This window comes from Corvus moneduloides, chromosome 14 (assembly GCF_009650955.1).
Source record: "Corvus moneduloides isolate bCorMon1 chromosome 14, bCorMon1.pri, whole genome shotgun sequence".
In the NCBI taxonomy this organism is placed as follows: domain Eukaryota; kingdom Metazoa; phylum Chordata; class Aves; order Passeriformes; family Corvidae; genus Corvus; species Corvus moneduloides.
In genome coordinates this window covers 1,795,830-1,817,915 of record NC_045489.1, presented here as the reverse complement: position 1 = coordinate 1,817,915, position 22,086 = coordinate 1,795,830, and the positions used below count along the sequence as shown (strand labels likewise).

The window sequence follows — 22,086 nt, the reverse complement described above, 5'->3', positions numbered from 1 at the left end:
ATAATAAAGTCTTCATTGTGTTTCGTCTTCAGTGAACTCAGGATCTGTGCTATTGCACTTCTCTGTATTTCAAAAAGATGTGTTGTTTTCCAGAGTTTTAGCCCTGCTGCTTTTAGTCTTCCTGGTTTGATGCCTCCTTTTTCTCTCATTGAAAGTCTCATTAATAGCTAATTTATATTTATTTCTGTGTTTTCAAAGACTGCCCAGAGGGGCAGACCAAAATTGTGCATGATCCACAGAAGTCACACAGTACCACATCCATGCTGGCCATCACCCAAAAAATACCACTGGATCTGCCCCATTTACTGAGGGGCACTCACAGGTTTGGCTGTCACCAAATGTCCCCCCTGCTGTTTGTTTTTGAGTCTCATTAGAATGCCAGAAACGTTTCAGTGTCCCGGGATATTGAAACTCTTGGGATGATCTTAGTGATCATTAGTGAGAGTGATGGGAAGAATGGGCAATGCATCCCCTGTGAGATGTGGGGCCTGCTCCAAACTGGCCGCTGCCCTCTGCTGTGTCTGCTTAAAACCAAGGAATTCTGCTCCAAAGGCTGCAGGAGCCTTGGCACCAGCATGGGGCCAAAACATTTGTGTTGGCATATGATTAGGATGGGTTATGTGCAACTACTTAGATTTGTTTCATACCATCCACCACAAAGCAGAGTTTGAAGTGTTTGTTTATGGAAGACTGACTAATATTATCTTTTTATCCTTATTTTTATTGATCAGCTATCAAAGCTGTGATTACCAGTCAACCTCACAGGGCTCTTACTATTGAAATTAATGGAATCTATTAAGACAGATCCTTTCCCAATTACTTTTAATATGATCCTTTTACCCTGTGAAGTTTGGCTTTGGACCTGGTATGAAAGCTTCTTTTTGATTTCTCCTGGTTTAATATAACCAGAAATACCAGCTAATCACCAGTATTTTTTCTTTTTTACTCTAAATAGGATAATAGAATTCTTTTAATTAAACATAAAATCAAATTTCTTATGTACTAAGTCAATGGATGTGTAACATTGTGTAGGTCAGAGTGTATAACCAGGATGTGCCACATCACACTCAAAAATGGAGCGATTTGGGAATTAGTTATGTCTAAGTTGAAGAGTTTTGCATGCGTGTTTACTTAAAACCTCGATGACGGAGAAATACTTCAAAAAGGAAGAGAATACTAAAATGTCTGTTTGGAGATGTGTATTTTACTTAATGTTTCAATATTAAGTCAGGATTGTTAAATGTCATATATCACAGTGATAGAAGAAATCATTTTATCACTTCATTTTTATTAATATTTTAGTCTGTTCCATTAAATACTAATATGTAATTAACTTGACTGTGTAGAACGATTTTTAGATCTTGGGATCTTAGCTTTATAATTTGGAGAGTTCCTTTAGAAAATGTGATTCCCATAGGTGTGTTTGTTTGTGAAGGTGAGCCTTTTATGGCCTTAATGAAGGGGAGTAGTAGGTGAACTATTAAGAGATCTATTTATTAGACTTCTCATAGTAATAAAGGAAAACGAGTTTGTTAGAATCTTGGTAAAATATAACAGCAGTTTAATGACATTTAGTTTGGGGTTTTTTCCTGATTCTTGGTACTTTTTTTTTACTTTTGAAAATTGTATGGATAAGAATCATGCCAGTTATAATCTGGGAAATAATTATAGTTGTCCTGTCTCAGTTTGGTGGTGATGGTGGCCTGATGTCAGAGGAAAAAATATAACTGGGCCATGTGACTGTTGAAATTAGAAATGCTATTATAGGCAGAATGTTATTTCCATAGGCAAACATCTTCCCTCCCCCACATCAACAATTCCTCTGTGAGTTCTAAAATGCAGGGACCAATCTCCTTGGTCAGGCGCTGCTCTTGGGGCTGTGCAGACCTCGGTGCCCACCACACCCCAAGGATCAGCAAACCCTGGGAGCTGCTCCCAGCACCTCCAGGGGAAAGCTTGGAGATGTTGGCAAAGGGACAAGTGGGGTGCACAGCCCTGAGGCTTTCCTCCACATCAGTATTCACGGAGAAAGCGGGAGAGAAGAGGTCATGGAAAAGGCTACTGGGTTTTGTTCCAGCTTCTTCCAGCACATCTACAACACAGTAAATTAGGCCCATGGAGGATATTTTCAGTTTAATCCTTGTATGCCTGCTGTTGTTTCATTTCTAATGTTCATCCGTATTTCTCTGACCATTTGTGTGTCATGAATTGTTAATATTTGCTTACTGTCTTACAGCAAAAGCAACATCTTTCGCAGTAAATAGAAGGGGCAAAATCAGTTGTGAAACCAGGTGTTGGGTGTATTTGGGATTTTCTGTGTGTGCCTGGGGAACGGGTTGCTTTGGTTGTTGGTTTGTTGTTTTGGTTTGTTTCTTGGTTTTTGTTTTTGTTTTGTTTGTTTTTTTAATATTTCTGGCCCAGGCATCTCCTTGAGGCTGTTGATAGAAGGCTGAAAGCCATCACAATACAGAGTGGCTAATTAAGTCCACTTTAACTGTACAACTTTGCTGCACAAGTTCTTGCTAGAGGTTGACAATTAGACTATTTACAACTGTTTTAGGGCAATTTTAACAGAACAAGGAATATTTCATGTTAAATTAATAGTAGTCATTAAATGTGGTGGTCAAATAAAGTAGCAATCAATTATAAGAACAATTAATAGGAATATGGATCCCTTGTTACTTTTTATTTTTGGAAAACTAATTTGTAAAACTAAGTTACGATCTTTTTTATCCTTCCACAGAGCACAATTTGTTGGGTTGATGCCACTTCCTTCAGCTTGATTACATTAATTAGGCAAAAAATATACAAGATTGCAAGAGGTTCCATGTTTTTTTCTCCCTGTTAGTTTTATTTTTTTTATCTTAAGAGCTCAGTGTAAGATTCACTTTTAGATCGATTGCTTGCTTTGTAATAATTCTTTTTTTATTGCTGTACCAGGTATTCAGCTCTTGTGATTGCAGAAAGGACAGAGTGACAGCAGGAGTACTTAATTAATTTTGCTTCAGGAATTGGTAACTGAGTGATTTTAGGTGAACTGAAAAATGCCAGGTGGCATTGGGAATAAACATGAGATCCCCCAGCTGCTGCCTGAATTGACAGGAGGCGTGGCTGGCATCTGCTGATGCTCTTGCATCTCTCTCTGGATATTTGGGAAAACTGTTTGCTGGATTTCCAAGTTAGAGCCCAAATGACAGAGTAAAGGCTAGAAATGAATTTGGATGCCAAACCACTGCAATGTCAGTTCACGAATTGCATGACACACACGTTCTGCAGGAGAGTTGCTGTGGGCCAGGGGAGTTTGTGGCTTCAGCTGTGGCAACTGTGGCATCTCCCAGAGTCTCTCCTCTGGGATCCATTGCATCTTCTCTGGTGGCACTGGATAGGGAGTTCCTCCTTGGTCACTGCTCTGTTTAGCCTGCATTGTTGCTTTCTCCTTGCTGCCAGAGTCAGGGCTCTGCTTCTCCCAGCTAACAAGTGACAGGAGCAGAGGAAACGGCTTTAGGTTGCACCAGGGGAGGTTTGGATTATATAGCAGGAGAAATTTCTTCACAGAAAGGGTTGTCAGGCATTGACACAAGCTGCCCAGGGAAACGGGCATCCTGCAAGTGTTCAAAAACATGTGGGTGTGGCACTTGAGCAGGTGGCTTAGTGCTGACCATGGTGGTGATGCTAGGCTGCTGGTTGGGCTTCATGATCTTAGACAGCTTTTCCAGCCTGAGCAATTCACTTGTTGGTGATCAGCAGGTTATTGGTGTGGTTTGGCTGGAGCACACAACCTTGGGCAGAGTTCATTCTGCTGCCTGCAGCCAGAGCTTGGCCGTGGTTCATGTGCTGTGCTTGGCAGGTGGCTGGAGAGAGGCCGGGCTGTGCCCCGTGGTGCTCCCTGGCCGTGCCTCGCCCAGCTCTGGGCACTGCAGCCTGGGAATGCTGGGGCACACAAGGGGCACACAAAGGGTGCACCTATTGCTGAGGGAAAAGAACTGCAGGTCTTAGACTACTTTGTTTGACTTTCCTCCTTCTCCCCCTTCATTTGACTTTTATTTGTGTTTTTGAGTGCCTCTAGGAATAACACAAATGGAAGACTCTCAGTAGCATTCCAAGATGATCAATTTAGCCAGACTTCAAGGAATTCTATTTTGCAACAGAATTTACTGAACTTTTGTGCTACAAATTACTTTCTGATCTTTCAGTGGCATTCCTAACTCCTTATTTCATTTTTCAACCAAGTCATATCACATCAGGGTCTTTTGGGGGGGGGGGGGTAAATTCAGTGTAATTATTACTTTCAGCTGCTCAAGTCTACTCTTTTGTGTGTAGTTTACATCCCTTGCAATGTATGTACACTTAATTTTTTTCTCCTATACTCCTGTACTAGCCATAGTTCTTCTCTCTGGTAGAGGGAATAACAAAGCAGTTAATTTCTTTTGTATGTTTACTTTTGCTGCCAAATACTGGTAAATGCAATTTGGAAGCTGCTTGCCAGATGGAAATAAGATGAAATTGCTCATTCATTTCCCATGACAATATGAGGATGTTTTTGTTCAGTGTGTGTACACACTTGACAGAAATTGGAGATTAAGGCTCAGGCTAAGGTAGGCTAAAGTTCACCTAAATGTCTGCTTTCTCCACGCTGTAATTCAATGTACTCCTTTTTATCTCCCTTTAATTTTCATCCTCATTGTAGTCATGACTGACAGTTTTTGCTGTTAATTCTTTATTAAAATTATTCATTGATAATTTAATGAAAGAAAGGAATTTCATATGAACTGGACATTTCAGCTCATAATAAAATGCTTTAACAGCTTCTAGATCATTGAATAAAATAATATATATTTTAAAAAATTAGTCATGGCCACTTCTAATGCTATTCAGGAGCTAAATTAATGAACATGTGTAAAATGATAATTTTCAAGAATAATATACACTTATTTTTTTACTACAGAAGTGCAAAAGTACTGATGGTAGATTTTTTTCTTAATTAGGGCTCAAAAGCATTTCAACACATTTGTGTATGTTCTTTGCCATGATTATCATTAGTCTTGCTTAATGTGTTTTAAACTTACATGACATTTTGTTTAGTATACCCTGGATGGGTTTTAAGGGTTTCAAGCAGTGGGATTAGATGAGCTCCCAGCTGAAGGTCTCACTGAAGGTACAGCTGGAGCTGCACATGCTCTGGGTAATGGGAGATCAGCAGCAAACAATGCCTTGCAGCATCTTGCATCAGCTTTTTCCTTCTAACACTGATAAACAAATGTATTATTACTAACTTAATAGAGCACTAAATTAGGAAAAAGAAAGTTGTATGGTGTTGGTGTTTACATCTTTGTTTTCTGGTCTGTGTGTTCTCCTTTGGCTTTGTCATATTGGCTCCCTTTCCCTCTTTTGTCTACCTGAGATAAATTATAAAGAAAAGCCCAGCCAAAACCTTCTACAGGTCTAACTAGTGTGAGATAAATATGCATTAGTGGCTATTTTGCCATTTCAGTGACTGTTAATTGTTGGTTTGTTGGGTTTTTTTAATGCTTGTTAGTTCTTACTTCCTCCCAAATGAATGGGGATATCGCTTTAAATAACCAAGAGTAGAATTTCCTTCATTTCTTGAAAACAGAAACACCACGTGTATCTCTGCTTGTGTGTGTATACACACATTCCAGATAAGTCCAAATATTCATCTCAGTAAGTGTGTGTGAAATGGGATTAACCATCCTGAAGAAACACAGAGATGTAGGGTAGGGGATTTAAAATGCTTTGCATAAAACACAGCAGAGGTGCATGGGCTTGGTCTCTTAGCCCAGACATGGGGATCAGAAATACCAGAGGACAGCCTGAGAGGCCCTTGGAAGAGTGAACTCTTCTGATACATGTGCTGCTGTCCTGGGGGAACCAAATACTTGGACCTGTGGGCTCTTACTGAGACTTGTGAAGGAGATACTTGTCTCTTCTGCAAAGAATGACTTGCTAGAGGGTCTGGACAGGTTCAGCCACTTGCTGGAGGGTTCTACCATCCTTCAGGGCTGCTCATGTGGTGCAGGACTGATACAGATTTGAGCAGTCAGTGTGTTCTGGGGAGTGGAACTGCTGAGCCGTGACTGTGGAAGGCTGAGTTTGCATCAAGCCGTACTTAAGGTGTGGAAAAAGCTTGTCATGCTCTGAAACAAGTTGGGAGTTGGGTAGGAGCTGGACCCTGTGGAACAAGACTGCAGAGCTGGGCAGCTGACCTGTTCCTTTCAGTGTTCTATTGCTTCACCAGGTGTGGTCAGAGTAAGGAAGTTTCCCCTCTGCTGCTCGTTTTGTTTTAAACTCTGACTGTTTCTGTCATGGAAACCTGGGGATGGCAGTCACCAGCTCTCAGTGCTGTCTGCAAGGCTCGTTGGTTTGAGAAAAAAGCTGATTTTGAATGAAGATGTAAGCCAGTACTGTTATCAAAGTGCTGTAATGAATAATCACAGCACTAAACTCCAAGGTCTGTATGAAGTAATACAGCTGCTTTAGCTTCCAGATTGATTTTTCATCTTGCTTTTCTGAACTACCCTGTGCTGTCTGCTATAAAATCCTTCTTTCATCTCTCCCTTTGGTTCTGTGGCATCAAACCAGAAAGTGTCTTATCTTTAACCAGGCACTTGTGAAAGGAGAACCTGACAAGGGGCCGGAGGTTGGTCAGCGGTAGTGTATTGGATTCTGAAAAGTATCAAGTATCTTTTTAATTGAGTTAATTATTTTTCAAAATTCCATAATTTGTGGCTGTGTTACAGCTGAATCACTGCTGAAATGGACTGTGTGATCAGAGCCTCTGGCAGGAGAGGGATGAGCATGGCTTTGGAGAGCTCTCTGATGCTCCATGTCAAGTGTGGCTCAAACGGTGGAGAGACTGTAGGAGCTGTCTAATTAGAAATTTTAGTAGTGTCTCTTTCTCCCTATGAATTTGGGCTTGGTAAGGTTGGTGTTGATCCTGTATTGTGACTTTAAGAGTCACATAAGCATCTGGTTCTAGTGTTTCTCTGGTTTTTGTGAATAGTCATGAAGTTAGCTTTGAAGTTTTGTGTGTGGAAGGATAAGAACTTTTTGGAAAGAACATCTTCTCTGGTCTTTTTCAAGTAGAAAAAATTTAATCTGACCCAGACAGCTAATATTTATTAAATGGATGGTCCATATATACATATATATAGTAGTGGTGTTATAGCCTTCAGGCTTGAGTAGGTCAGAGTGGCTGTGGTTTGTTATGAAATATTTGAATGTGTGATCTGCTGTGGTCTAAATATAGCTCCTAATTTTACAACCAGTAGAGGACTGCACCTGCATACAGGTTAGGAGGGGTAATAAGGGAAACTGGTTCTTTGGCCTGTACAGGCAGAGTTCCCCTTGTGAATTCTGCCTCAGCTCACCCTCTGTGTGTCTATTTATAAAATGTGTTTAAACCCCAAACCACTCTTCCTTTTCTGGTACTGTAGCAGCTGAATAACTTAGCACCTGTTTTGCATTGGGCTGGTGTAGCACCTTTGCCCTTGAACTCTTGCTCACAGAGGTGTTGCTCTCACCTGGTAGATTCTCACAAATCCTTCTGATCTACGTGAGTTATCACTGTAGGAAGTTCCCTTTCTGTGAGGTGATATTTGGTAACAAAACCATTTGTTGCTCCTGCTTTCTGTTTAACTCTGTTACCTCTGCGCTTTGCAGGCCGGGGGACTGGGACCTGTGTGTTTTATTGTAGGTGGTGACAGAGCAGGTTTGGCTTTGGTGCTCCCAGCTACTGAGAGAGTCTGGTACCCTGCAGCGGGTTGGGAGGGGGTGTGGTGTTCAGTGCTTTAAAGACTTGATCCGTGGAGATCTGGAGGGTTTAACTCTTAAACAGATCAAGTTTGCAATAGGTCACTCATCTTCTTGAATGATCTTTCTCAGCTGTCTCAGCAGACACAAATCCAGGCTTTGCAGTGTCTCCTGTGATAAAACAGAACTCGTAATGTTTGCTGCCTTCCCATGGGACAGCTAATTTTTAACTCTTGGGTGGTTTTTTGTTTGTGTTGTTGAGCACCTGGTCTTATTTCCTCATTTAATTGAGAACAATTAGTGATAAGGGTCTGATTACTTGATGAAGTGTCACTTTAGGATTTTAAATGGAGCTCATTACAGTTAAGGGGTCAGTGCTGGTGGGAATTCTGAGGTTACCTGGTGATGTGTAGCTCAGGGCTTGTACAGGCACCAAGCCAGCTGCTCATGGGAAGCTTGCAGGGAAGCGTAAGGCGAGGGGAGAGCAAGGCTTGGTTTGTTGCTGAATCATCCTTTGTGTTCAGCTCTCCCTGCTTGGGCTCTCTAGAGGCAGCTGGGGCCGAGGGCACTGCCTGGGACTGGCTCAGTTAGTGCTGGCATGACCGTGCCCAAGGTAAACTGATTATTCAGGGCTATAAACCAGCAGAATTACTTTATGCCAGATGCTTTCCTAGTGGCAATGGGTGTAAGGAGGCAAATACCTGTTTTCTATGTTGTTTTCTCTTTTATTATTGCTAAAGAGGTTGAAACAGATTTTGTTATTCTTCACGCTAAAAGTTAAGATTTTTTCTTAGGTGATGCCTGTAATGAAACCTGTGGCGACTCATTGCAGTGCAACAAAAAATAGTGCTCAGAGAGCAGAACCATATTCAGTCTGCTTGAAACTTCATCTTAATTTGACTTTCCAGTTTTTCAGTTACTTTTGAATGATTTAAAATATTCATTAAGTTCAATTAATGTTAAGCACATCAAGATTCTATTCCTTCAGTGCCAACTATGTTATGTGATATTTAAAAGGAAATAAATCCTTGTTAATGGGTTTACTTAATGCTTAAGAAAATTCTGTGGAAATTGACTGTTTTAAGTTATGCAAAAAATCAGCTTATATTTTAGGTACTCCAATACCACAATTCTTTCCATATAATTTAAAGTGCTGAATATAAGGCTAGCACATCTTGCTAATTGAAATGAAGTCACTTTAAAATGTACACTATTTTCTTAGTTAGTTTTGCTCTTTACAACTGGCAGTGTAAGTAATTAATAAAAACATACTTTTGTTCAGTGTGATAAATATCAAGTGATTTATGATGTTGGTTTTGGATGGAGAACTTATTCGTATTATTAATGTTTCAGTAGAGGGCACTCATGTGCTTTGAGGTAACACCAAATCTCCATGTTCTTAAAAATGCTTGCAATAAATTGGAGCTCAAGTGACATTTCCTAGGTAAAAATACATAAATATTATTTGATAGTGCTTGGGAAAATTCCTTATTGTCATATTTTTATTTCTTGTTCCTTTCAATTCTGGATGTTTGCTTTCTTTGTTTGGGTATTTTACAGTAGGTTGAGGCAGTGCAGTCATTTTGCCTTGAACTGATTGTTAAAAATGTATTATTATGGCTTCCTAATGGACTTGCTGTTAGCTAAGATTGAACAGTTGTAATAACGAATAGAATTTAACAAATACCTACTTTCCAGCCAAAAAGCCTGTAGAAGAATCAGAAGAAAAGAAAGCAGCTCAGTCAAAGAAGAAGATCAAAGAATTAAGAGTTTTGGATGGAAAATCTGCACAAAATTTATGTAAGTGATGTGAAGGGCATTAGGTCAATATCTAAGTAGCATCTACATCTCGCTGGTCATAGGTTTTCTTTTTTTGTTTACATGTGCAATTGCTTTTTCTAAGAACTGCTAATTTGAGCATGAGCCTGAAATTCAGAAGCGTTTAAATACACATGTTTTGAATTCACTCTAACTTGGGGAAAATGAGAAAAAGTAACATGAAAAATGATTTAGATTTAATGAGCTACTGGGGGTTTTTGTCAGTTGATTCTCTCAGTTATTGCTCAGGGCTGAAAGTACAATTAAATGATGATCATTAGTATGGGCAAGGCACAGTGTTGGTGGAGTTTGTCAATGGGGTTTAGAGGCCATTCCTAATTGTTCCTTCTGGTCAGAGTAAGGAAGGAATAGAGGTTCAAGAGAAGATATTATCAGATGGGCTAAATAGGTGTGAGTACTACTGCTACAAATTGTGACAAAACCAGCCCACTTGTATTATTTAACTCGCTTCTTCCCTCTTTGATTATGGGGGGAAATCAATCATTAAGAGTAGTAGAGTCTTTTATTTGAGTCAGAAACACCGTAAATGCCACGAGTCCAACTGTGCCCATGGCAAGTAAGTGTGTAACCCCAAGTGTGTGCCTGCTCATTACCACATTGGTGAGCACGTTTTCATGGGCAGAACATGAACTAGGACACAATTGATAGGAGACTTCACATTTTGAAAACATGGATGCAGGATAATCAGCCATAGTAGTTAGGCTGAGTATAAAGCACTTTGTTACAATATTATGCTGATCCATCTGTTAAGAATTTTTTGTAGTTTACTGAATGGGGCTCTCTTGAGGTTTTATGACATTCTGACATCAAATTGCTTTGAGAACTCCATCTTTGAAGGGTTTGTGTTATATGTGTCTCTTGTATAAGTTCAGTTACCCTAAAAGGTGGTAGAGTTAGGACATTTTTTCTTACTTTGCCCAGCTCTTCATTGCCCCTTTGATGTGAATTTTTTTCTAGAGTATCATGTGAATATCATTTATCCACTTGCAAATGCAGTACAGCTATTCACACGTGGTTATGGAAGCCATAATAATAATAGATCAAGTCTTCTATTGGCTGAGTATGTCTGTTTAAGTAGGAATGCAGATGTCATTCATAAAGATAAGGCTTTATTGCTAAGTAACATTGCTAGGGAGCAACTGAGACTGATAAAAAGTTAAAAATGTTGTCATAGTTTCATTTTGTAGAAAGGAAATTTATTTTAAGTCACACTGCAATATTGTGCCTATCTGGCATTTGTTTTATGTGGAAGACTTCCTAACTGTGAAACACAATTTAGATGAAGATATGATTTTTGAGTTGCTAGAAATGGTTTGCCTTTGTGTATCATTCTTTTTGCCCTTTTTGTTTCTAATGATGTATTACTGAATTTCAGCAATATTTTTGGGTTCCTTCCGTTTGCCTTATGAAGAAATAAAAAATATCATTTTAGAGGTTGATGAAGAGAAGCTGAGTGAATCCTTGATTCAGGTATGTGAAAATACCTCTGCTTTTGGTTATAGCTCATTTTCCACGTAAAAATGGCATGAAAGGTGTAAGAATCCAAGAGTCAGACTGATGTGGAGTTGCTGCAGGTCCCAGCTGTGAGTGTATGAGTTGTGTTTACTGTTTCATTGATTTCACTTCTGCTTTTGAATATGGTCACATGCAGCAGTAAAACTGCCTTTCAAAGCCTCTGTTAACAAAAGAACCTTGGAGTTTCCTGTTCCAATAGGAAGTCTTTGAGAATTCTAATTTTTCAGCTTCAAAGACAAGCTGAAGATGATTTAGACTGGTGCATAATGAAGTTTCATGAGGCTTCTAGTGGAAGAAGCAGCTCTGTAACAACTCTGCCTGTCTCTAGTGGGAGATGAAACTCCCTGAACGTTTCAGGATCCTGCTGCAACTCCAAACCTATCTGTAAATCAAACCTGCTCTCAAACTGGTTTAGTCTCATTTTGAGCCCCAAATCTCTCTCAGCTGGAGAGAAGAAAGGATGGGAGTGCAGTTTCTTTACATCCCTCTCTGATTTCCTCTGTCTAGGGGAGGGTGTTCATGGCCCCTCGTGGTCTCTGAGGAGTGACAGTCCAACAGGGAAGCATGGAAAGCCTAAAAGTTACAAAGACTTGGCTCCCCAGCAATACTGTTGTTGTTTTATTTAATATCATACAGATTGGATTCTGGCTACCACACTGTCCTTCATTTTATCCCTTCATCCTTCCCTGTCTTCTGTTTGCACCTTCATCCCATTCCCCCAAGGTTTTCTAAATTAATTTCTTCTTCCTTTTTTGGACCTGTAAAATGGTTGTTCTGGGGACTCTGGTCTAAACTGAGTTGCCTCAGTATTTGAAAATAAGTGCAAAATCCTAATTTTACTGAGGACTTTATTGATCAGAAATGTCAGATGATATGATTAAGAAGCCTACAGGTTTAGTAAAATCAGAAATCAAGGGGGAGGAAACAACACCACCTTGGTCAGCTGAAGTACAGAGTAGTTTCAGACTGATCTCCTCTACTGCAAATGTAGCTCAGCAGAGCAGCTACACCAGTGATAGTTCAGCACTGTTTTGGTCACAAGTTAAAGTGACACCCTCTGGGCTCCTATGAAGTAAATGATCTTCATCCCAGCCAGACCTGGGTGACCACAAAATGTCACTGCAAGGTCTGTTGGGTCAAGGGTTTCCAGTCAGGAGGATAATTTTATTGCTTTTGAATAGTCTACTTCTACAACCTTATCTAAAATACTCAGTACATTTCTCAAAAATGAATTTAAAATAGAGAAGCTGAACTTAAAAACTACTTAAGATGATTGAGGGATAGAGAAACAGTCTCCAGAAGGAAGCAGAAGAGATTGGCTTGATTAGCTCAGCAATATAAATAGCTGGCAGGATATGAGCACCTCACATCTGTTGGGGAGGAGAGGGATGCGTGTGAGCATCAGGGAGAAAAGCTGAGGTGTGTAAGCAGAAGGTGATGTTAGCTCCACAATAAATGGCTGTGAATTGATCATGGATGCAGCTATGCAGAACTCAGCAGCCTGGAATCTTCAGAAAATGGGTGCTTTGGAGGTTGGTCCCTTTCTGAAGCTGCTTCCAGCAGCAGGGACATGTAGCTGATAATGTGGAAGAGATTCCTCTGTATTTCACAGGATAATTCTAGAAATCAGTGGGGTAAATGGGCTGTATCATCTATTTCGTATTCACTCTATTCTGGTTTATTCTTATCTTAATCTGCCAACTGAGCTATTAACTAATTTACCAGTTCAACAGTTTGTAATACTACTGATTGGAAAAATTGTACAGAGCAAAGCTTGCTTTTTTCTGTGCTTAGCAAAACTCACGCTTTATAAAAATGCACATGTAGAAACTGCTTTGTTCTAAGTCAAGGTGTGGAAGTGGAATGGGTATGGCATAATGAGCAGATAGCAAAGTGCTTTTTCCATTTGCTTCTCAGGCACTTGCTTCTTGCTGCTTTTTAGACTTATGGTGTAATACTTAAATAAATTGGATTAATGAGTTTAAGTACGTGGTAGACTATGTGCTGTTGTAACTCTTCCTCAGGGAAAGCACTCTAGGAAAAAATGTTTTCCATTCCTAGAGTGTCTTAGAGGAAGTAAGTTCTTGTAACCAGTTGTCAAGCACCATGTCTGACAGAATTCAGGACCTTGTGACAGGGAATAGTGAGTGACAGTTACAGCCTCTTAATGTCAACCTTGGATTCCTTTTAATGTTCATGTAAGCCATTTTTATTTACCTTATTTTTATTTAAACCTGCATCACAGTGAACACAGCAGGAAACTGCTTCTTGAAGTACTGACAGGGATTTGAACATGTGATCACTGAATCCTTTATCTTCATTTTCAGTTATTCAGTACATGCAGTGAATGTAAACATACAGATGTGTTAAAAAAGGCACTGCAGTGAGCAGAGCCAAATTCTCCTTGTTACAAGGGTAAGATGAGTTGGTCTGTTGGCTCTGGCCCAAGAAAGAATGTGGGTGAGGAAAAATAAACAATCAAGCACATTAACAGATATTGGTTACACAGCTGAAAATCTAGCTGGGTTAGTAGTAGGTACTTGTATTTCTGCATTGATGGAAAAAGTGTTGTACAGTAAGTTTATTAATTTGCAATGAAATCTACATTTCTGACAAATACTGTGAAATTCTGGAGGACAACATTTGGTAAACAGTCCAACTAATCAAAATAGATTAAGAAAATTGCATTAGTTAATGTCTTTGATCTTTACCAGCATTAAACAATTAATCAAATGAGCAAGAATGTTTTACAGATCATTCCTTTTTTTTTTTTTTTGCAAGTAGAAATCTGTGGGACATGGGTTTGGCTTAACAGGAAAGGAAACATGCTTAGTTTAAGCACAGAGCTCCAGCTCAGTTGTGTGACATGGAGGGGAATCTGATGTTTCTCTGTGCCACATGTGTTGAACTCTGCTTGCTGGGACAATCAGTAGCTCCTCAGTGCGAGTATAAAATTCTTTCTGTAACAGGGATGTTTTGTATGAGGCTGCCTGTCATCTTTATTTTGTTTTTATTAGGATGGGTGAATGTTTGATTCTTTCAGCTCGGAGAATTAAGTTTGTTATCACTTGCAAATTTGACAAATTAGACTGATGCCTTTTTCCAACTTGGGCCTTAATGTGTCCTTCAAGCCTGGCAGAGTGATCAGTAATCAAATTCTCAAAACAAATAAGAAATATTGCAAGAGTGATGGCATGATTGGGCTGGTCTAAAAAGACAGCTCTGCCTCTAATAGTACAGATTTTTTCCAGTTAAGGTTTTTATAGCTGAAAAAAAAGTGCTTTTGCAGTGCTAGTTGCTTTTTTAACAGGCAGATAACTTTTCCTATTGATGCTTGCTTGAATATAAATTTGGGTTTTTTTCCCTTGAAATCAAAACAATAATGTAATTCTTTAACTGGTATATATATATATGAAAATTTAAACACAATCTACACTTTTACTGAGTATTTAATAAAAAACTATTCTTCAGTCTTAATATAAATATTTTATATGTTTAGCATATCTGTATTTTGAGCATTTAGTAACTCACTATTTTCTTTGGGGACATGAATAAGATTTCAAGCAAGTTCAGCTTTTTCCTGAGCTCCTGTATATTTGCCACCCAAAAGATCTGTACAATTTTGGGATGTTGACCTTTTTTGTGTAAGGTATTTTTAAGTGTACTTTGTGCACAAATACTTTGAATGTCTAATGATTGTAATATTTTTTTTGCTAGTTTTGTCATGTTTTACACAGACCAGTTATTTCTTGATTAATATTTAATGAGTGAGATGCAACCATTGGGGCAAAGAGATTGTCAACAGAAAAAAACTCCTTGATGCTGTCAGACCCTGAAAAATTATACTCCAACCTTTTAATACATTCTTCAAATCAGAGACTGTAGCAGAGGAGTTGATGTCTGTATTAAATAATTGCTGCTTTGATTTGATGTTTATATAATGTTAAAGCTGCATAAATAAAATAAGCGTCCCCTAATTTCCTCGTGCATTTCCATGTTGTGGTATTTTAGGTGTGTTATTTTTAATCTCTGAGGTAGTTTAATGTAACAAATTTGATATAATGCCTTGTTTGTTTTAGAACCTGGTGAAGAATCTTCCTGAGCAGAAAGAACTCAATGCCTTAGCTGAATTAAAGGATGAATATAACGATCTTGCTGAGCCAGAGCAATTTGGAGTTGTGGTATGTATTAGTGCAATGATTGACTTCAGAGTTCCATTTTGTCACATAAAAAGAAACAAATTTAGGGATAAAATCTTTTTGTTAGTGTTTTGCAAGACCTGCAGTAGGAAAAAGTTGCTGTAATAATCAAAAAATCTCTTTAATATGTATTAGGCCAACCTGGGCAGGGCCCTGACCAACCAGGGTTGGAACCAGATGGTCCTTAGGGTCCTTTCCAATGTGAACCCCTCTGATTCCATGATTCTGAGTGGTTTTCTGGAAGGAATTACAGTAAGCCATTAAAAGCAACAGGCACTCCTGTGCCAGACCAAGTCTTTTGTCTGCATGTCTTGCCTTGAATGTTTATTAAACGGCTCTGAAGAACCCTCTGGCTTCAAGCAGATAAATTTCCAAGAGTCCATAAAAGACCCAGTTATTCCATGCCATTGACAACGCCAATAAATTTGAAAGAGCTACTGTGTCCATATCCATATTTGATATGTATGTATGCATACACATATAAAATATCTGTATTTATACAAACACAAACCTGCAAAACAGCTCGAGGAGAGGTGTGAATTTACATGAGAACTGAGCTGGAGCTGGTGTTCTGCTCTTTGCAGCAGCATTCAGTCCCTGGATCTGTTCAAGAGCAGGGCTGCTGAGTGTTAGAATGGCTGGGCCCTCTCTTGGAAGGAAATGCCAGCATTTGCAGAAGTTACTTAATCCACGCTGGTGGCTGATGGTGAGATACTGACTGACTGCCAGGCCTTGGGAAGCACTTTCTGCCTGGCCCTCCAAAGACCTCCTAAGTCTTTAGGCAAATAAGTTCCTGTTTTCACTTCCCTTCGTCAGCCTAAGAGATTAGAATGATGATGAGAGCCTCTGTAACGTGCTCAGGACTTATCCCCAACTCCACAGGAGCTACGTTTGCTCTTGCTGGATTTTTAAGGCATTATGTACATTAAAATGCATTAAAGCAGAAATAGAGGCCTCTTAAAAGACTTTTTTTTTTCTAAAAAGCTCTGATTTGAGCGTAATTTGGCTTCAGAAGTGCCTTTTGAGTGATTTTTTTTTTTTTTTAATTATTTTTCAGTTGGGGAAGTAACAGAATATGATTTGTCCTAATGAGATTTTGGTGGAGGATTTAGAAAATGAAAGATATCAACGGCTTCTTCTGAAAAACTTTAGCCTATTGATTTCCTTTTTTTTTAAATACTTAATGGCATGAAGTTCCAAAAATCTTTTCTTTCCAAACAGAGGTGAGGAATTTTGATAGAAGCAATACACTAGTTAGTCTCATTGCAAGAACTGCAGTAGTAAAACATTACCATTTATTGATCAGTAACAATCTAAAAATCTCTATAAATACATATTTGCTACTTTCTTTGAAGCAATAATAGCATGCAATATATATTTAAAAATATAAACATATCAATCTATTATGTCTTTAGACAGACCAAAATTTATCCATGGATATATTGTGTGTGAGAATATATTGTGATATATGCATATATATATGTATGTATATGTATATATATATATACACACCCACCTCTGTATGTGTATCTTCCCCCCTACCTAGATATTGTCAGACAGTGAGAAATTACTCAGGTTTTGTGCAGGGAGAGTATCTGGAGTGTGTTTAAGGGAAATGCACAATGGAAGCAGGTATTGGTGGAGGGATCAGGACAAAGGAAGCCTCTGATGTCTGGGAATTCTATTCAGTTACCTGCTTAAAATCAGCAAAGAAATTGGCCAAATTGTGCATAATGACCTTGATTTAAAGACATTCCTCTGTTCTATTGCTGTAAATTCCTTAGTGTTTCACCCTGGTCTTGATAACTTGGATCATTTCCCACATTGATCCCTCCTTCTGACACACATTCTCTTTTTTGGCATCATCCCTGGCTTGTCTTGTCTGGTATTTCTGGGTTAACATGCTGCTTTCCATCTCTGGGGCTCAAGGATTCCTCTGAGTTAGGATTCCTGCTGGACTGAAACTGGATGGGCCTTGCTTTTCCCTTAGCTTCTTGAAAAAGCCACAGAAGTGCCCTCATTGCCCAGCAGTCCCAGTATGGCCACGATCACTGTGGCACTGATTTGTGTTCCTGAGGAAACACTGACTGTAGGAAGTTGAGAGAGTTTCCAAGTCTTAATGTGACATTAATTAGCAGAAACTGCTTAATCAAACATCTCCAAATGGTGCTGTTTGCCTTATGCAGGAACCAAGTTTCCTGAAGCTTGTTTGCTTATTCAGCTTTACCATCTGGGGTAATAAAAAGCAGTGCTTGTCCTTATGGGTCCTGCTTCTGTCTCATTTCTAGAGGCCTCTAACTGCACTACTGGTGCTCAAGTGCTGGGTTTGTTTCTCATTTTGATATCATTGAACTATGCATTAAAGTGGAAGAATTGCAGCTGAACCTAAATTCTTCACTTGACTGAAGTTCTTTTTTCCTATGTGTCAAATAAATTTTGGAGTTTTGCATTAATAATAATCTTAACCTTGATATTAGGAATAGAAGTTAGACTGTCTTAAATTATATTTATAGTGTGTACCCTTATTTTTATGTAAATTTAGGTGTGTTAATTATTAAGATATGTTAATTGGATAATCACTTTGCCCATCAAATTTAATAAAGGTTGGAATAAGTTGCTTAAAATTTGTGAAGAAAAACCATACTTAGTAAATGACTAACTTATTCGAAGAGACCGATTAACTTAATATTCAGCTGATTTGTAAATGAAAATTAGAACTGCATTTTAATTTAGATGACATGTTAAAATCAATTATATATTCTGATTAGTTACTTGGACTTTGTGAAGTTACATCCTGGGATCAAAAAAGGCATCACAACTTCCTGTAAAGGAAAGTTTGCATTGCTGTTGAAGTAGAGCAAGGAAAACAGATTAACTCACTAGGCAGAATGTTACCTGAACTCTAAATGTAAGCCTTGTGGTCAAGAGTTAATTTTTTTGTAGTATGGGAACAGCTGCAACTTCAGTAAGGAACTGCATTTCCATTTCTGTGCCAGATGAACATTTTCAGTATTATAAAAGCCTAAATTTGACCAACTTAGTTGTATAAACTTGCATATTCTGTGACCCTTTTTTTTCCTGTCTAACCAGCTCAGCTGTCATGAGCAGTCCTGGCTGGGAGGCAGACAAAGTGGGGAGAATGGTGCAAGTTTATTGCACCTCCATTGGTTTAGACTCATTCAGTCTTTTAAATTGAATTTATTGGCTGCTTGTTTGGCCTCATTGTAATTTCGTGAGCTGCTGCAGAATGAATCTTCCTAGAACATTGCTAGGGAAAAAAAGGCAACTTCAGTATAACATAGGTAAGAGGCTAAGTTGTCTTAGTAAGTTGACAAATTTTTATTAGAGGAATGTCATCTTTTTCTTAGCAAGTGAGGCAAATTTAATTGTGCTTTTTGCCTTTCTCCAGTAGCCTTTGATCCTTGTTTTAATACAGGGCTTGAGAATTGAATGATGATAATAAAGCATAAAGAACTGAATAAAGAACTTGATTGAGTAGGGAGTTCAGACAAGACCTTTATGAAAGCCCAGAAGGGGAAATAATGACATGCAGCCCAGCACTGACAGTCAGCTGGAAAAAAAATATCCATTTCCTTGCTTCTTTAACTGTTTGCAGCAGAAGCCAATGCTTGCTGTCCATGCACCTGTTTGAATGTCTTATTTCTTATATGCCTTTGACACTAATTTTATTTAGAGCCATAAAGAATTTGAGCTGTCCAAGTACATGTAGGCTTTGCACCATACCTAATTCTAGGAGATTCCTCGAAGTTCAATATGTGTTCACTCTTTCTGAGCCACTGAACACGTGGATTTAGAAGCAGGCGCTCAAAAGGGAAAACCAGAACAGGGTGGGGCTGGAGGAACCAAAATAACATTTGTGGCCTTCATCTACTGATACCTAAAGGGCATTATGTGTATTAAAATGTTCTGGATTTTAAGGAAACAACCCACATGAAACAGCTCTTAGGAAATTATCAAGATAGTTTTAAAATATTATGTAGGTCAGGGAGTGAAATTAAAACTCACTGCTGGTTTGGTGGCCAAAAGCTAATAAATGATCAGTGTTCCATGACACTGCACACTATTAAAAGAAGAAAGGACACTTCTCTGAAGTATTGTAAAGGATTATTCTTCACAAATGTTTGTCACACTCTCCTGTGAGCTTATCCATGTTTTGTTGCACTCTGGTTTTGGGATCTAAAGCTTTCAACAACTTTTTCTGTGCCATTTTGAGTAAAAACAGCAATTGGAGATTGTCCTACAAAAGTTAAAGCAAATTATGTGATTAATTTTAATTTCCATCTACTGCAGATTAGTGTAAGTAGATCCTTTCAAGGCAGATGTTTTCAGTACGATATTTCTGAAATACAGAATGATTAGAAGAATAACGTTTCAAGACTTTCAGTGATTTTGACTTATGGAGGCTCAGAGAGAAATTTGTGACAATGGAGATTTATAAAAAAAGATCACTAGCTATGCTGAAATGCTTCTTTTCTGATCCTTTCCTTTCCCTTGTTCCAGCCTGATCATAGGAATTGTTTGAGACCATCTGGAGTGCCTTCCATGTTTGTGTTCATTTTAGAATGAATTCATTATTATTCAGACCACTCAAGTCCTTCCTGTGAAAGCTGCTGCTGCTGGTAGCTGTTGGGAGATAACACCAGTAGAAAAATCGTGGTTCCTCAAAGGACCATGGTAAAATTTTGGCCAACAGAGACAGGAGCACATGGAAATCTTTGTTTTGATAGTCAAGATCTGTGCTTTGTCACATAACAAAGCTTCTCTTGCTAAGTGCTTCAGGAACACCACTGATGGTGAATCCATTGGGGAGGAAATCTTTCTGTGTTCTGCTAAGTAAAATGAGATAGATTTGGAGCATAATCATTCTTGCAATTAAATTAAAAATTTTAAGTGGTTTAAAAATTCTCAGTACATATTTTTCTCCTAATTTAAATTTCTCTTGTGAATTACAGTGTGCTAAGTGGGAGGAAATAACTCTGATCACTTGTGCAAAGTATGAAAGACATGGCCATATTTTGTTATCTAGCCTGGTGAATTTGGTCTTGGGGATTTAAATTAATGAATCAGGATTGTAGATTATTTTTAGTATCTCTGTCATTTACCATGTTACAACTTCATGATTTATAACCTCCCATCTCTTATCAGAGCAGGAAGGAATTAGTGCTGTGCTCTCTTTTGCCAAATGTCTGAAACAGAAAGGAGGTAGGACCCTGGGATGCTTGGAAATACAAGATAGGCAATGAAAACATACAGAAACTGTAGGCTTGCTGACTGCACAGCATTGGGGGTTTTAATATAGGCTTTTTGCATCAATAAGCATTTGGTTTTTTATGTTTGGATGTAATGTTTGGCACTTTGCAGATGAGCTCAGTGAAAATGCTGCGGGCGCGGCTCAATGGGATCCTGTTCCGGCTCATGTTCGAGGAGCACGTGAACAACATCAAACCTGACATCATGGCAGTGACTCTGGCCTGTGAGGAGCTCAAGAAGAGTGAAAGCTTCAGCAAGCTCCTCGAGTTGGTGCTGTTCCTTGGGAACTACATGAACTCTGGCTCCAGAAATGCACAATCCCTCGGCTTCAACATCAGCTTTCTCTGCAAGGTAAGCTGCAGCCATAAAACACTGAAGTGCAGCTCTGTGAAACTCAGGACACAGGAGAAAGTACCCAAAGCAGGGAAAAGCACTCAATCAGTGTAATCTACTGACTGCACCTCTGTGTTTAATAATGGACAGGGAACTACAGAGTGAGTGTTCCCAGGCTGGTCCCTGCTCCAGCTGTCTTGGTGCAGTGGGGATTTAAGGCAGTTTCATTGTGAGTCTGTTCTGGACTGCGAAGTAGAACAAATGTTTTCAATCTGACTTTGTTTACTTACCTTGTCAATAGAATATACAGAGCCTGTGTGTGTCAAATACCTCGTTACTCCTCTGTCTTTGCATCTCCCACCCAGCTGTCCTTCAAGCACTTTCACAGAAATAAGGAGCTGTGTTAAGGATGAACACGGTTTAACCTTTAACCAAAGTTGGACTTCAATTGTGGCAGCAAAATGTGGGATGCACCAAGAACTCCAGAATCCAGAGCAGTGAGATATTAGTGTGCAGTGCTTGTTTGTGTATGGGGTAAAATAAATGTGTGTAAGGTCGTGATCCAAACTTCACTGTCTCAGTTCAAAAAGCACACTTGAAAGTATCTTTATTTTAAGGACATGCAATGATTGTAAATGGATCCAAAAAAAAAAAAAAAAGCATAAAACTTGCAGAGGCTTTTCTTCTGGTCTCATCAGAGGATCCAGATTTCAGGTCCTGGTTTTAGGCACCATGAGATGTGGTGCAAACCTCAAGATTTCAACTTGGGGGAAAATCATATTTCAAACACAGCAAGTGTGATCTGGCACATTTCAGCAGAGAAAGGCTCTGCTTGCTGTGGTTAAATGCAAAGATGTTGCCAACTTCTGATAAAGTAAAAATCATCACCTGAGAAAAATTTTCATTCTTTAATAACTCTATTAAAAGAGAAGGCAAGTTGAAGGATTTTTGTCATCGATCTCCTGCTGCATTTTCTTTGTGGTAGTAGCAGAATCTAAAGGGAAATGAATGTTTGAAGTAGAACACTCGTTACCAAGTGGGAGGGGAGGTGATGAGTGTGCAGGAGTGGTGCTGCAGCAGAGCAGGGCTGGGAGCAGGAGCTCCTGCACTCCAGGTGATGGATTTCTGAATTGCTGTCAGCACATCTCGCCTGTTGGCA

General features: G+C 39.0%; 1 protein-coding gene across 4 annotated transcripts in view; it reads left to right on the top strand.

The window, feature by feature from the left end:
- DIAPH2 (diaphanous related formin 2) overlaps positions 1 to 22,086 on the top strand; it is a 185,716-nt gene that overhangs the window by 53,293 nt on the left and 110,337 nt on the right. For all 4 annotated transcript variants that reach the window (XM_032124441.1, XM_032124440.1, XM_032124439.1 and 1 more), the window contains 4 exons: positions 9,469 to 9,570; positions 10,985 to 11,079; positions 15,204 to 15,305; positions 20,706 to 20,945. In XM_032124441.1, the coding sequence (XP_031980332.1) occupies positions 9,469 to 9,570; positions 10,985 to 11,079; positions 15,204 to 15,305; positions 20,706 to 20,945 (539 nt within the window). The remainder of the gene's footprint in view (positions 1 to 9,468; positions 9,571 to 10,984; positions 11,080 to 15,203; positions 15,306 to 20,705; positions 20,946 to 22,086) is intronic.